At 38.0% G+C, this 17,798-nt stretch overlaps 1 protein-coding gene across 2 annotated transcripts in view; it reads left to right on the top strand.

Annotated features, from left to right (window-relative positions):
• The window catches only part of LOC140391637 (uncharacterized), a 108,860-nt gene that overhangs the window by 77,691 nt on the left and 13,371 nt on the right, over positions 1-17,798 (top strand). For both annotated transcript variants that reach the window (XM_072476322.1, XM_072476324.1), the window contains exon 4: positions 1,626-16,861. In XM_072476322.1, the coding sequence (XP_072332423.1) occupies positions 1,626-16,861 (15,236 nt within the window). The remainder of the gene's footprint in view (positions 1-1,625; positions 16,862-17,798) is intronic.

Genomic DNA, 17,798 nt, shown 5'->3' on the forward strand with positions numbered 1-17,798 from the left:
CGAGTCTGTACTGCACCTTGGAAAGAGCACCCTACTTAAGCCCATACCTCCATCCTATCCCTATAACCCAGTAACCCCACCTACCCATTTTTTGGACACTAAGGGCAATTTAGAATGGCCAATCCACCTAACCTGCACGTCTTTGGACAGTGGGAGGAAACCCACGCAGACACTGGGAGAATGTGCAGACTCCGCACAGTGACCCAAGCCGGGAATCGAACCTGGGACCCTGGAGGTGTGAAGTGGCAGTGCTAACCACTGTGCTATTGTGCCGCCCATATCTCTGCAGAACAGGCTGGTGTGAAGCCAGGGGCCTCCTGGAAAAGCTGTGAGTAAGATATTGCAAACTGCAAGGAAGATCACTACGGGCTGTAAACCAGAGGCTTTAATCCACACTAATACTGTGAAGAAAATGCACGAAAGAACTCATCATCTGAAGCAAGGCCTCAACTTTTGACCTTGATCCTTAATATTTCTACCTCTTTCCTCCCCTCTGTTTGTCTGTCTTGTGTGTATGGGTAGAGGGTGAAGTAGTTCAAGTGGGAGTCGGATTTTAGCTTGCCGTTAAGCAGCTGTATTTACTGCATATTTCATATTTGTTCTTGCTATAGACAAACAATAATTATGTTTAAAATTACAAACCTGGTTACTGTGATTATTAGACAGCCATGTGTGCTAAAGATTTTGGGTACTTTTATTATTACTTAATTAGCTTGTGTTATGAGTGCAACATGTGGAGCTGGAATTCCTCTGTTCCTCCTTTACAGTCCCCCAGCCCCCACCCCCATGAGTCTCTGTGCAACCTATCCCACACTAACACAGCTTTCCCCCTCCCCCCATGCCAACAGTTCGATCCCATCTGCGGTCTTTGTGTCTGCATTTTAGTCTTCCATATTGGGCTCCAGCTTCCCCACCCTCTATCTCCCCTTTATCTTCCATCTCTCCCCACCAACTCCACCACTGCCCATTGTCACCCATGACTCTTTAATCCTTCCTCCAACTCCCAATGGTCATAGTGCTGTTCTCTGTCTCATGTTTCACCCCTGTCACAGCCCCGCCTTCGGCCCTGCAGAACATGCCCTCCCAGAGTATGGAGGAAGCCAGTGAACAAACTTACCCTCAATCCTCATCACTGTAGCCTCGCTGTTTTGGTGAGAATCTGGAGTAGTGCTGCTGCATGTAGTCTTTGAGTGTTGCGTTCATGTTGAAATCACAAGTGAAGTGAGGCGCAACAGCTGCTTGCCACTCATTTCCAAATGTGATATAAACCGATCAAATTTCTCTGATGTGGTGCAAGATTAGGTGGTGGAATGTGATTCATGTTTGTATCGAACATTCATGACATAGTAATGTATGCAAATTGTCTTCCTGCCATTCAGTGGGAAAAGTGATTTTTGGCCTCTCTCTGTATTTTCTGCTCCTGCCCACCATGAAACTCACCACAGGCCGGACCAGAAAATTCCATCCAATGAAACTGAATAACAATCTACTAAATCGTGTAATCATACGTTGAAATGTATATTTGTGAGAAGTTGCCTGTATAACATTGTTTTGTTAAAATATATTGATACGGTGAGTGAATTATATTTTTTGTGTATTGATTTGTTTGTGTTGCAAATAAACAGAAAACAGCACAATGCAACAGTGTTTGACAAGTCAGAGTTTAAAGAATATAAAGGAACACTGAACGAAAAAGCAATACGTGAAAGTTCCAATGAGATACCTTCCTGTGATCATCATCGTTGCCATTGCTGCAAGGACACATCTGTTTGTTCGTTCAGTTCAGTTACAACTGAAAAATTAAATTACAAAAAGTCCAGATCAGTTTCCTACAATTCTTCTCATAATAATGCTTTAAAAGATGGAAACAGCTGTCTACCCTCATCAGACTTTGAACAAAAATGTTTAAAACAGCATTTGATCAGAAAGTACGCTTCAATTGGAACTAACACATCTGACCAGTTTTCTTCAGAAGAAATATGGAGGACAACGCCCAGCCTTACATGGACAAGTACTGATGAACCGTGTACTAATACTGGTTGGAACTCAATGGATATAAATTGTTCAGGATTAACAAGTAAGACCACACTGAAAGAAACTGAATACAGTAGTTACGAGTATGAGCGATATTCTATATCACCGTCAGAATTTAGAAAGGATGAAGCAATTGGTGAGGATGCAAAAATGGTGAGTTCACAATTATCAAGCCCTGAGTCGCCTCCTAGTTACTGTACACAAACCACCAAAAATTCTTACAATATTGAAACATCAGTAAGAAAAATACCGCATGTTACTTTAAAAAAGGTGGCACCTTACTCTACATTACAAAGCCAAGTTTGCTACCCACTTTCTCCAGTGCCCACTCCTAGTTTTGAAACCTTTTCATTCTGCAGTAGTGACGGTTGTTCCTCTTTTGCCCATTTTTCAGATACCCAGTGGTCATCTGAATCATCTTGGTCTACAAGTACTAGCATGAATACTGTAACAGGAAATGCACATTTCTCTGTGTATGAGACCTTTACTGAAATAGAAACATCAGGATCTGTGCCATCCTCCTGTCCAGCATCCCCAACAGGCCAGACTTTGCTTGCTTCCAGAGCAATAAAAGACCAAATAAAAAGAGTGCCAGTACAGAATGATTTTATAAACAACAGCTACTGTAATGGTCTTTACGGAACAGCCTTGCCAGATTCAGAGATAAAACAGATGGAGTCATTAAAAGTTTCCAACTTAAAGAACCAGCTTCCTTTCCCTGAAATCTACCATTTGGGAGAACATGAAAACAATGCATTGGCGAGCAACACTAATCTTCATATTTATCCATGCGTTCAGGAGGTTGCTTTTTTGACAGAAGAAAATGTTGAAAAATTTGAGTTACTTCAGCTTGGAAGAAAACTTTATTCTGTTTTACCACCAGTTACTGGAGAGTTGGAAATCAACAAAAAAAGTCAGGGAGTGAATGCAGATGTTCAGCAAATGGAAAATGTGATTTATCAACCAATACCTTCAGTTGTTCCAAGCTTATCTGAGAACCAGGTTAAAACCTTTGAGCTGAATGTTGCTCATATGGCATTAGAAGGTCAGTGGGGATTGCCATTTACTGATCAGAAGTCACTTGCAATAATGTTGCATCCGCTGTCACCCTTACCTAACAATACATATATTGAACCCATCGTAAAGGAAGAAAAAATACCAGTCCTTACCGAAAATGAAATTTATGACTTGGAATTTGATCTGCGCAGAAAGATTGGAATGCATCAATGGGGACCAACATTATTCAAGGAAGTTAACCTTGCAAACTCTGCTAATGTGAACATAATTGAGTCAGATGCAGAAACATTCAATGAAAGGCGTGCCGCTCAGTTAACTTTAAATTCAATTCAAAACTGGAATAATCTTGTTGTCATTCAAAAATCTGTTGGAGTACCGAAATCTGCAGAAGCACCCATCAAGGAAGATTCAGTTTCACTAGTTGAAAACAAAAGTGAAGAGGTTGAAACACCGCTAGTAGTATATCATGAACAGGTAGATCACCTTGACACCAGATCAACAACTCCTGCAACTGAAGTCATTACTAAGGTGGGGAGTATCTTTAATAAAGGCAACATTGAATATCCTGAATCTCATCTAAATAGAAACATTCCTCCGCATATAACTAGCTGTTTCGTGAACAAAGAACAGCTACTTGAAGAGATGCCAAGTTATGATTTGAAGAGCATTACAATAACTGGTACACCTCAACAACAATCAACTTCAACAGATATTCCTCAACAGCAATCAGCTTTAACAGAGCAGCCATCAAAAACAGGGGTTGAGCATACATCCCCCCGTTCTTCAGTGAATGAGTCAATTCTGCACAATAGTGACATAGCATATAGAAATATCCCACTTTTAAAGAACAAACAAGTTGAAGTTACTCAGTTGAATAAAACTGAAAATCTGACCCATTTGAACGCTGCAGCATTGGAAACACAAATGGACACTATCTCAAAGGAAAGTAACCTTCCTGAGAACATACATGCTAATTTACCATCAAAAACACATGCCAAACAAAACATTTACTACCCAATATCAAAGCAAAAAGCTATGATTACTTCACCAGTCTCAATTTTTTGCTCCAAGACATCGACTAATTTAAAATCTCAATTTCTTGATGAGAAACAGGCTCTGCCATCTGAGACCCAAGTAATAGAATCTAAACAAATTTGTTTTTTTGATGAGCTCAAAACAGACAGAACTGAATTTACAACCGAACAAAAAACAAGTGACTGCCATTCATCAATTCAGTTTAATAGAACATGCAGCACTGACACAGCTAAGTCCATAGAGAAAGTTCAGAATATTATGAATGAACCTGAAATGTATATTGCTAAGAAACAGTTTAAAATTCCACCTGGCATTCAAAAATCAGTCTGCAATGTTCATCCAAATAAAATACCTTTAATTAACGTTACTCCTCTTGATAGAAGAAGTCTGAGGCCAAGGCCACAATGTGTACCATTTATTGATCAGGATGGTGTTGACTGCTTAGAGAAGATCTTAAAGCAAAAACTTATATCCCATTTCTGGGAATATCCAATTTCCTTTGACAATTCAATGAAAGTGATGACGCCTAAAGAAACGCTTACAACCAAAGCAAGTGATACCCAAATAAAGCTAGTCGGTGTGGAATCAGCTTTCAGCAATGATAAAACAAGGGACAATCTTGAGTGGCACGTAACACAGAGAAAACAACACAACTGGGATTTAGCCAAACATTTTCAGAAATCAGCAGAAGTATCCCTTTCTTCTTCAGCTAAATTATTTTTTTCACCTCTAAGTCTAAGTGATACAGTTGTTATTACCACTGAATTGCCATTCATAAGTCCAAAACATAAAAAGATTGTAGAAAGAAATGTGAATAGAAGAATTACAAGTAATAGGTGGGGTTCCTCTAGGTTTGTCCAGCAATCTTTAGGTGAGTTTAATGTTCCTGCACCACTACAATCAGAAAGCATTGATAGAAATGAATCTGTGTTCAATAACACTGGTGTATCATATCCTTTTACACTCATTTCCTCTCAGGAAAAAATGCTTCAGAATGAAAGCAAAAACATGCTTCTATCATATGAATGTGATCGGAGGAATGGAGAAACAAACAAATTAAGAGAGGTGCCTGCTTTTACCAGCTTAAAGCTAGAAGATCAAAATCGATTAACTATGTGCTTAACAAAACAAAAGATTGAAATTAAATTAAATTGTTTACCAAATCTGGTATTGAAATCATATAATGATTCCTATTTTCTAAAATCAAAGAAACAGTTACCAACACTGATTAGACTTGGGGAAGGATATAAAAGGTCAAGGGCATTGTATATATCTTTTATGGAACATGATGCCATTGATCGATTAGAGGTTAACTTAAGCCAAAAGCTTATTTCAAGTTTGTGGGGATTTCAGACTTCTTATGAAAATTCATTGGAAATAATGATCGCTAAAGCACCGCCGTTACCTCCACCAATTCAGACAAGTGCAACTAAAATAGAACCCACCAGTATGGAAACTATTTTCCTTGAAGATAAAGTCAGAAACTATCTGGAAAGGCATGTTATACAGCTAAAACTTCAGTTTAATTGGGGATTACCAACAGAAATTCAGAGATCAAGAGATGCATTCATTCAACCTGCTCCAAAGTTGATTTCTTCCCAGCTAAATCTGCAACCTTATTCACAGTTAGTTATTGTTCTAACTGAATTGACATCTGTAAGTGATCATCATAAGAAAATGTTGGAGACCAATATGAAGAAAAAGATCATTAATAATAGACTGTGTCTCCTTCCTAACGTTGTGCAGAGGTCTTTGATCAATTTCATGGATGTTAATTTAATAAAAGATCTCTGTGCACATTCAGACAATGTAAAAAGAAAAACATCGTCCATCAGCACTGACCATCATAAGGAGATACAGAAATTGCTATTTGTAAAGCATAAACACAGTTGGAAAAACATAGAGTTCAAGAAGATAGAATTTAAAGAAAATCTATTCATGTGTATAACAAAACAATGCTTAGACATTAAAATGTATCATCTTCCTAATATAGTAAAAGAGATGTACAAGGTCACATATCCTTTAGAATCAAGAAAAGGTGTACCAAAATTAATTACACTTGGCAAAAGTAACAAAGTACGACCATGTTATATACCTTTTATTGAGCAGGATGCAGTAGACCGTTTGGAGCTGAACTTAAAGCACAAATGGATTTCCCACCTCTTGGGATTTGAGACACTACATGAAAAGTCATTACGGATGATGATTTCTGCAGGACTACATGTTCCTCCAATAATCAAGGCAACCAATGCTAAAATACTACCTACGGCTGTAAAAACTCCTTTTTTTGACAATAAAGCCAGGTTGATTTTAGAATGGCACATTGCACAAAAAAAGCTTGAACCCAACTGGAGTTTTCCATTACCCATTCAAAGATCACAAGAAGCATTCATTCCATCTGCTCCAAAACTAATTCACTCACAGCTCAACCGATGTCCTGATTTTGAGGTGACTGTTGTTCCAAATGATCCTGCATTTGTAGATGTCAAAAGTAAGAAAACAATTGAACTGAATGTCAAAAAACGGATCATAAATCAACAATGGGGTCTCCCTAAGCTTGTTAATTTGTCATTAGAGAATTTTATGTCTCCTGCACCATCAGTGAAGAGCATCAAGTCTCAGTTAGAAATATCAGAAGAAAACGTATCATTAAAGAGTAAGTTTGAAACAATTTGTTTACAAAGTAAGCTGATACGACTCAAGGGAGAAAAATTGTCTGCACCATTCTGTGAACAAGCTATCAAATTTATGAAAGTAAAGAAAAAAAGAATGCCACCTGCAATTGATACTCTGGAACCCAAACATAAAGATCTGATAGATATGTGTTTAATAAAACAACAACTAGAAATAAAACTGGATAATTTACCAACAATTGTACGAGAATGCTACAAAAATACATACCCTCCAAAATCAGTAAATAAAACGTTAACAAAACTTATTGCACCTGGTGAAGGTTTTAAAAAAACAAGGCCGTGGTATATACCATTTTTTGAACAGGATGCTGTTGATCACTTGGAAATGAATTTAAAGATCAAACACATTTCCTACTTGTGGGGATTTCAAACTCTTTATGAAGAGTCAATGGAAATGATAATTCCCAAAGTTTCATTTGTGCCTCCAGCACTCAAAGCAAATAGAGGCCAAATAGTGCCTGTGCCAATGGGAACCACTTTTATTGGCAAAGAAATCAGAGATAAATTAGAATGGCATGTTATTCAAAAGAAACTTCAGCACAATTGGAGCATACCATCATTTTATCAGAAGTCGGTAGAAGCATTCATTCCAGTTGCTCCAAAGTTGGTTCAATCTCAGTTAAACCCCCAAGCTGATTCTATTTTGGTCATTATTCTAAGTGAGTTACCATTTATAGATAAAGAAATTAATAAAACGTTGGATTTAAACACCAGAAAAAAGATCATTAATCAAAGATGGGGTCTTCCTAATTTTATTCAGTCATCTTTAAGACATTTTGCTGTTCCTGGACCATCAATGAATGATAATGTTATGGAGTCAAAAAACAAGGCAAGAAAGAAACCAAAAACCAATAACATTGAAATAGAGAATAATGAAATGAACTTTCAACAGAAAATGTTTGTCCAACCACAAAGAGAAAATTTGTTCTCAGTACAGTTTAGAACAGCTAGAAGGAATTCAAAAACAGCCAAATTACGTGAGCTGTCTGACTTTGCTCATCTGAAACGAAAAGTTAAAAATAAATTGGACGTATGCTGTATGAAGCATTGTCTAGAAATTCGTTTGGACTGCTTGCCAGAAAGTGTGAAGAGGTACTATAAAGTCTATTATCCAACCTCAAAGAAATCATTACCACAGCTTATTGTACCCAAAAATGGATTCAAAAGGCCAAGAGCATTATATATATCTTTTATTGAACAGGACATTATGGATCACTTAGAACTTAATTTAAAACACAAGCAGATAAACATTTTTTTGGGACTTAAAACTCTGTATGAGGAATCAGTGGAAATGATGATTCCTAAAGCACCACCTATGCCACCACCATTCAAGGTGAATGGAGCTCAAATAGAGCCTGTGGGTATGGAAATTCATTTCTCCACTGATGAAGTTCGAAAAGACCTTGAAAGGCACATTACACAGAAAAAACTTCAGCATAAGTGGGGTTTACCATTACATATTCAGAAATCACAAGAAGAATTCATTTCACCAGCTCCAAAACTAATATCGGATTTAAAGCCCCAGCCTCATTTTGTTACTGTGCTCACCTCGCCTGAGCCAGCATTCCTTCACAATGAACATAAAAAAATACTGGCGTTTAATCTAATGAAGAGAGCTGTAAATCAGAAATTGGGCCTTCCTAAGCTTATTCTGTCATCTTTAAGTAATTTTATGGCTCCTGTTCCATCAGTGAAGGGTTCCATGCTACAAAGTGAAATGATTAAAGGCAGGAAAATATTGAGCACTCCTACCAATAAAAAAGCAGAGAGTGATCTGTTTCTTCGAGGCCTATTTCCACTGCACATTGGAAGAAGTAGTAATAGCAAAACATCAAACAAAATTGATAATTTTGCTGATATGAAACCAGAACCAGAACATAAAGATAAACTATGTGTATGCTTAACAAAACAAAGCCTACAAATTAAAATGCATGATTTGCCAGAACTCGTAAAAAGTTCATACAAAGATACCTATCCTGTGCGATTAAAGAAACCTCTTCCAAGGCTAATTGCACCCAGTAAAGGATTCAAAAGACCTCGATCGTTGTATATATCTTTTATTGAACAGGAAGCTGTTGATCGTTTAGAGTTGGACTTCAAACACAAACAAATTATGCATCTCTGGGCACTGAACACACTGTATGAAAAATCAGTCAAAATGCTGATTCCTGAAGGACCAAATGTGTCTCCAGTACATAAGTCAAGTGAAGTTCAAATTGTAACTGTAGGTATGGAAATAGCATTCATTAACAACGTTGTTAGAGACAAATTGGAATGGCATATTACAAGGAAAAAAATAGAGATTAACTGCGGCTTTCCGTTACATATTCAGAAATCAATGGAAACATTTATTCCATCTGCTCCAAAATTGGTCCCCTCCAAGCTAAAGCCACATATTCATGGTGCAGTCGTGACTTCAACTGAACCACTTCATATAAGTGCTGAAGATAGAAATAGAATAGAAAAGAATACACAGAAAAGGATCATAAATCAAAAATGGGATCTGCCAAGACTTATTCAGTCATCCTTGAGGGATTTCATTACACCCATGCCATCACTGCAAGGCAACACTCTACAGTCACAAAGCATAAAAGGAAGTAAAACGTTTACTCACATTGTCATAGACCTTAATTCAAAAATTAGCATAGGACACAAGAAGGAAAAGTTCCCTTCACAGCTTTTCCAGAAAGTTTATAAAAAAGCAAACTTTAAGAAGATGAGTACATTTCCAGATGTGTCCAACCTCAAACCAGATTGTAAAGATAAACTAAATATGTGTTTGTTAAAGCAAACTCTTGACATTAAAACACATTTACCTGACATTGTACAGGAATTTTATAAAAGTGCTTATTCTACAGCATCCAAAAAAACATTACCAAAACTTATTGTTTCCCATGAAGGATGTAAGAAACAAAGACCATGGTGCTTACCATTTATTGAACAAGATGTCATTGATCACTTAGAGCTGAACTTAAAACACAGACAGATTATTCATCTCTGGAGACTTGAAACTTTATATGATGAATCAATGGAAATGATGATTCCCAAAGGACCACCTGTGCCTCCTGTAATCAAAGCAAGTGAAGCTAAAATAGAATTTGTGGGTGTGGAATGTGCTTCCATTGAATATAATATTAGGGACAGACTAGAATGGCACATTACACAGAAAAAACTGCAACAGAACTGGGGCTTACCGCTGCATATTAAGTTGTCAACAGAAAACTTTATTCCACCTGCTCCAATACTGATTCCATCCTATCTAAATCCACAGTTTAGCTTTGAATTAGTTGTTGCTCCAACTGAACTCACATTTCTAAGTAAAGAAGTTAGGAAATTATTAGAACTTAATACAAAGAAGAAAGTAATAAATCACAAATGGGGTCTTCCAATACTTATTCAGTCTTCGTTAAGAAAATCCATGGCCCTTCTTACATCAAGAAAAGATTTAGTGTCAGAAATAGCAGAAGCCAACAAGACAAAACCCAGCAATATTCTTAAAAGAAATAGGATTCTAATTCCTTTACAAAGGCAGAAAGTAAGGGAATTGTCTTTACAATGTGAAGATGGTAGCAAAAACACATCTGGCAAAATGGCTGAAGTGGCCTATTTGTCTAATTTCAAACAAGAGTGTACAGACAAACTTGATATGTGCCTAAGAAAAATGCATTTAGAAATTAACATGCATTGTTTGCCAGAAATAGTAAAAGAATCTTATAAAGAAAAATGCCCTTCCATATCAAAAAAGCCATTAAGAAAGATCATTGCACCGGGTAATGGATGTAAAAAGCCACGTTCATTATACATGCCGTTTATTGAGCCGGGTGCAGTTGATCGCTTGGAGCTGCATCTAAAGCATAAACAGATTTTCCATCTCTGGAGACTTGTAAGCCCAAATGATAAATCATTGGAAATGATGATTGCTAAAGTGCAACCTGTGCCTCCAGCAATCAAGTCAAGTGGAGTTAAAATAGAGCATGTCAGTAGGGAAACACCCTTCCTTGACAGCAAAAAGAGAGAGCACTTTGAAAGATATGTTATACAGAAAAAACTTCAGAAAACCTGGGGCTTACCATTAGATGTTCAGATATCAGAAGAAGCATTTATTCCATTTGCTCCAAAGCTAATTCCATTCGAGCTAACACAAGAGCCTGCTGTTTCAGTAGTCATTATTCCAACTGAGCTGCCATTCATTCTTAATGAGCATAAGAAAATATTGGAGATGAATACAAAGAAAAAGATAATAAATAACATGAGGGGTCTTCCTAATCTTATCCAATCCTCTTTGAATAAATTTATAACTACTACTCAAGATGCGTGCAGCAATATTAATGTGGGCAGTACAGAAAATAAAATGATTCTTCACAACTCATGTACAACAATCAAAAGAGGGAAATTTGCAGCATTACAATATGAAAGTAACAAAAGCAAGAAAACAAAGCAAATGGATGAGGATTTTTCACTTACTAACTTCAAACCAGAATTGAAAGACAAACTTGAAATTTGTTTAACAAAACTGTCTCTAGAAATTAAGACTGGATGCTTACCTAAAATGTTGGAGGAGTTTTCCAAAAACACCTATCCCTCACAATCAAGGAAACTTATGCCAAAGCTTATAGTACTTGGTAAAGGATTTAAAAAACCAAGACCACATTGCTTACCATTTATTGAACAGGATACTGTTGATCACTTGGAGATGAATTTAAAGCATAAACTGATTACCCACCTATGGAAATTTCCGAATCTTTCTGAAGAATCAGTAGAAATAATGATGTCTAAAGGACCATCTGAGCCTCCAATCATGAAGAGAACTACAGTTATAATACACCCTGTGTGTACAGAAACACGTTTTGTTGAAGATAACGTTAGAGGCAGACTAGAATGGCACATTAAACAGAAGAAACTTCAGCGTAACTGGGGATTGCCATTACTTATTCAGAAATCACAAGAAGCTTTTATTCCATCTGCTCCAAAACTAGTTCCTACAGAACTAAAACCACAGCCTGGTTTTTCTTTGATTTTTGTTTCACCTGAAATGGTTTTCGTAACCTCAGCACATAGAAAAAGACTTGAGCTGAATACAAAAAAAAGAATCATAAATCACAGGTGGGGCCTCCCCAATACTATTCAATCTTCTTTGAATAATTTTACAGCTTTTCCTGTGCTGCCATGTGAAGAGTTGGAAAGAAGCAAAATATCTTCTAGCAATAGTTCAATGGAAGATGACAAAACAGATGATACCTCAATTAATACAATTTTACAGACAAAGAAAAAGAAACTGTCTTCAAAACAGAGTCAGAAAGGTAGCAGTAATCTGAAATATTACAAAGTAGAAGAGATATGTCATTCTCCTGTATTCAACCAAGAAAGTAAGAACAGGCTAGAAATATTTTTGATAAAGCAATGTCTTGAGGCTAAAAATAATTGTCTCCCAGAAATAGTGAATGAGATGTATGAAATTGCCTACACTTTAATGTCAAAAAAGCCTTTTTCAAAACCTGTTGCACCTGGCAAAGGATTAAAGAGGCCAAGATTGGCATACATACCTTTTATTGAACAGGATGTTATTGACCATTTAGAAATGAATTTAAAGCACAAACTGCTTACCCATCTCTGTGGATTTACAACCCAATATGAAGAATCAGTCGCAATTATGATCCCAAAAGTACCACCTGAGCCTCCAGTGATCAAAGCAAATGAGATTCGAATAGAATTTGTGGGTAATGAAACAACCTTCATTGACAAGAAAACTAAGGACTTACTAGAATGGCACATAGCACAGAAGAAACTTCAGCGCAACTGGGACATTCCACACCATATTCAAAGATCACAAGAAAAATTTATTCCAACTGCTCCAAAACTAATTCCATCACAGTTAAAACAAGAGTTTTGTTTTGTGACACTCTGTGTGCCGGTCGAGGTGCCCTTCCTTAGTGATGGACACCGGAAAATACTAGAGTCGAACACAAGAAAAAGAATTATAAGTTGCAGATGGGGTATGCCAAAGCTAGTTCAATTATCTGAAAAGAATTTCATACCTGTTGCCCCACAAACAGAAGATTTCATTCTGCCACAAGATATGACAGTGCCCATTTTTATTGTGCCTACTTCTTCTGGCAGTATTATCCAATTAAGAAGAAAATTGCCTTCACCACCCTATCAAAGAAGTGCACAAATGAAAAAGTATATTGAGGTACTTTCTCCTGATAATCACAAAGTTACATGTAGAGCTACTATCGACTTCTCCTTAATAAAGCAGCATTTAGAAATTAAAATGGAGCAGCTGCCTGAACTGGTAATGCATGCCTACAATGTTAGCTATACTCACACATCAAAGAAGATTTTACCAAAAACTATTTTACCTGGCAAAGGATCTAAAAAACAAAGATTAACATATATGCCTTTTATTGAACAAGAAGCAATTGATCGCTTGGAATTAAATTTAATACACAAACAGCTTACGCATCAGTGGGGATTTCCAACTCACTATAAAGAATCAGTGGAAATTATGATTCCAGTGGTACCGCCATTACCTCCATTAATCAAAGCTAGTGGAGCTCAGATAAAGCCTGTGGGTATGGAAAATAATTTCCTTAAAAACAAAATAAGAGACAGACTCGAATTGCACATAACACAGAAAAAACTTCAGTACATTTGGGGCTTACCGTTGCACATTCAAGGATCACGAGAAGCATTAATTCCACCTGTTCCAAAACATATTCAAACCCAGATAGATTTCCAGCCTGATGTTGCAATTGCTATTGCGCCTTTTGAACCGGTGGTTGTTACTGACAAACATAGGCAAACCCTGAATCGAAATATAAAGAAAAGGATCATAAATCGAAAATGGGGTCTTCCTAAAATTATTAATTCATCTTTAAAGCAGTTTATGGGTCCCACTCCATACGATGAAATCTTCATACAACCAGAAAATTTTAAAGAAAGTAGCACGATGTTCAATAATGCCAATTTGGGTAGAAGTTTTAAAATGTTTTCTGAGGGTACTACCTTGCGACTCAAAGGAGGCAAATTAGGTTCACAATTTGAAACAGACGAAATAAGTGGAAATAAAGTAAAAGAGATAGCTGCCAATGTTATCCTCAGATCAAAGTGTAAAGAAAACCTTGATAGGAGCGTGTTAAGGCAGTGCCTGGAAATTAAAATTGGATGTTTGCCTAAACTAGTAAAAGAGTTTTACAAATGTACCTATCCTTCAGCATCAAAGAAATCTTTACCAAAACTTATTGCACCTGGGAAGGGACTTAAAAAACCAAGAATACGGTATATTCCTTTTACTGAACAAGATGATATTGATCAGATAGAGATGAACTTGAAGCACAAACAACTTTTATATCTCTGGAGACTTGAAACACAGTATGAAAAGTCAATGGAAATGATGATTCCCAAAGGACCACCCATACCTCCATCAATTAAGGATGGTAGAGTTCAAATTAAGTCTGTATCTGGGCCAACAACTTATTTTTCTGATGAAGTCAGGAACTTTCTAGAATGGCATATTTTGCAGAAAAGGTTTCAATGTACTTGGGGCTTACCATCACATTTTCAAAAATCAACAGAAACATTTATTCCACCAGCTCCAAAGCTGATTTTAGCCCAGCTCTATCCACAGCCCAATGTTGAAATAGTTGTTGTTCCAACCGAGTTAGAATTCATCAGTGATGAGCACAAAAAGACACTAGAAATGAATATAAAGAAAACAATTGTAAATCATCTGTGGGGCCTTCCCCGGCTAGTTGAGTCATCTTTAAATGAATTTATGCCACCACCTCCGCCAATAAAGAATTTTGTAAAGCAATTTAAAATTATGAAAAAGTATAGAGTAAGATCCAGAATGAAAGGCTTATCAAATGGCTATAAAATGGGTTTTCCTTGGTGCACATCTCTTCTGAACATAGAACAAAAAAATGCACCATGCAATGGCAGTTTGAAGGAAAGTGTCAAAATGAAAAAGGGAGAAAGGAAGATGTCTACTTTTACTGAACTTATACCAGAATGTAGTGATAAGCTAAATATGTGTTTGATAAAACAGAGCCTATCTATTAAATTGCATTGTCTGCCTGAACTGGTAACAGAACTTTATGAACAAAGTTATCCTCCAGCAATGAACTCATTACCGAAGCTCATGACACATGTTAAAGGATTTAAGAGAACAAGATTACCAGATATTCTGTTTGCTGATCAGGATATTATTAATCGCTTAGATACAAATTTAAAGCACAAACAGATTAATAACCTTTGGGGCATTGCAACTACATTTGACAAGTCAATAGAAATGATGATTCCTCAAGCACCACCTTTGCTTCCAGCAATCAAAGCAAGTGGAGCTAAAGTACAGCATATAGGCATGGAATTAGCCTTTCAGTCTACTGAAACCATTGAAATCCTGGAAAGGCACATTACAGCAAAAAGATTTCAATACCAGTGGGGCATACCGTTGCATATCCAAAGATCAATAGACAAGTTCATTCCATCACCTCCAAAACTGGTTCTGTCCCAATTTAGCCAGTATCCTGATTTTGGTGTTGCTGTTTCTGCAAATGAGCTAATTTTCTCAAGTGTGGAATTTAAGGAAACATTGGAAATAAATACAAACAACCAGATCATAAATAACAGATACAGCCTTCCGAATATTATTCAGGCTTCTTTGAATAGATTTATACCTCATTTTCCATCAGTAAAGGATTTCATGCCACTGTCAGAGACTGGAGAAGGAAGTACAACAGGATTTAATAGACCTGAACTGAACAAAATTGATACAGATTTATCTGCTGATCTAACGTTATGTGTAAGCACAGTTTCTTTACCAAATTATGAAAACGGTAAAGGAAACAGCAGTGTAAATAATATGGAAACATTTCCTGTCGATCCAAATTTGGAATCTAAAGATGAAGTGGATGCAGATATGACAAAGCAATCTTTGGAAGTGCAACCAGTGTATAGATGTTCTTGCTCAGCCACAAGCAAAAGTTTGCTGAAGTTAAATACCCCTTATAGAAGATTCAAAAAACAAAACCTAAAGAGCAAATGGAGTGACGATTGTCTTGAGGTAGAATGTTCTATAGCCTCACCCAGTTACAGACCAAAATACATGAAAACTGTGGGCTCTTCAATTTGGACAACAAATCAGAAATTGGTTGATTTGACATATAAACCAATGACTATTGTGGGACTTTCATTAGATCCAGCAGTGATTGGAGCAAATGCACCTTCATTCCCCATGACCGTGCAGGAGGATTTCAACATTTATTTGAAACAAAATATGGGTTCTGTTTTATTGCCACGTTCCATTCTTTACGCAGATTGTGAAGAATTCTTAGCACAATATGCAAGAGATGTTGGGAATGCTGTATCTTGTCCAGAACATTTGACTGAGGAAGCAAAAATTCATATTCAAAATAAAGAACATGGATATGTTAAAATAATTGCAGGTGCTATCGTTAAAAATCAGACTGGAGAAGGAAAAATACAAGTTGGTCTATCAGAAATAATTTGTGCACAGCCATTACATACAGGACGTTGTGATACCTTGCAAGAGAGAATAATAATTGCATCTCAAGATCCTGATGATGGAAACTACTTGAGTGTTTCTGATGAGGAACTCCACAGTGCTTATTATGAAAACCTTAATAAATCATACCATACTTCTAGAACCCATGTTGCGAAGAAAAAGTGCAGAAAAACTTCTCAAAGTCGGTATTCAAATCAAACAAAGCCAGATAAGTCTTTGGTGAAGTCAAAGGCCAAATTTTCCAAGCAAGACTGTCAGAGACCAAGAATATCTAAACATAAAGAAGAAGGGAGAAAACCTGAGTTATTCTACCAAAGCATTCTTTTTATTAGTCCAACTGAAGAACTGGGTTGGTCAGACACAGACCAAGAAGAGGAATCTGCCTCTTGCTCCCCATATTATGACCGACCAGAAAGCCCAACGTCAACAGGAGAAATTTCTTACAGTTATAGATATGATGAAAGGTCCCCACAAAGTTCCACATCTCATTGTCCAAGATGTCAGCAAGTATTGTCGCATGAGAATTCTCCATTTGCAACAAATGAAGACTGTGAAGGTACTGTGTAGAATTATGTTTTTATCAGATGGTCGAGTTTTCTAAATATATATAATTGCCATATTTATTTCGCTTTTAAAGTTTATATAAGTAAAATGTAATTTAAGGTGTTTAGTGGTAAGCATATTAAATAAACAAAATTTGGTAAACTTTTTATGTTGCTGTCCTAATTTGAATCTTATGGGGCGAAATTCTCCGGAAACGGCGTGATGTCCGCCGACTGGCGCCCAAAACGGCGCAAATCAGACGGGCATCGCGCCGCCCCAAAGATGCGGACTCCTCCGCATCTTTGGGGGCCGAGACCCAACATTGAGGGGCTAGGTCGGCGCCGGACGAATTTCCGCCCCGCCAGCTGGCGGGAAAGGCCTATGGTGCCCCGCCAACTGGCGTGGAAATGACATCTCCGGGTGGCGCATGCGCGGGAGCGTCAGCGACCGCTGATGGCATTCCCGCGCATGCGCATTGGAGGGAGTCTCTTCTGCCTCCGCCATGGTGGAGACCGTGGCGGAGGCGGAAGGGAAAGAGTGCCCCCACGGCACAGGCCCGCCCGCGGATCGGTGGGCCCCGATCGCGGGCCAGGCCACCGTGGGGGCACCCCCCAGGGGCCAGATCGCCCCGCGCCCCCCCCAGGACCCCGGAGCCCGCCCGCGCCGCCTTGTCCCGCCGGTAAGATAGGTGGTTTAATTTACGCCGGCGGGACAGGCATTTTAGCGGCGGGACTTCGGCCCATACGGGCCGGATAATCGAGCGGGGGGGCCCGCCAACCGGCGCGCCGCGATTCCCGCCCCCGCCGAATATCCGAACTTCGGCAACCGGCGGGGGCAGGATTCACGCCAGCCCCCGGCGATTCTCCGACCCAGCGTGGGATCGGAGAATCTCGCCCAGGATATGGATAACCTTACATTGTAAACACAAACCGCCCAACCAGAAAAATATA

The sequence above is a fragment of the Scyliorhinus torazame genome, chromosome 15 (assembly GCF_047496885.1).
Source record: "Scyliorhinus torazame isolate Kashiwa2021f chromosome 15, sScyTor2.1, whole genome shotgun sequence".
NCBI lineage: Eukaryota > Metazoa > Chordata > Chondrichthyes > Carcharhiniformes > Scyliorhinidae > Scyliorhinus > Scyliorhinus torazame.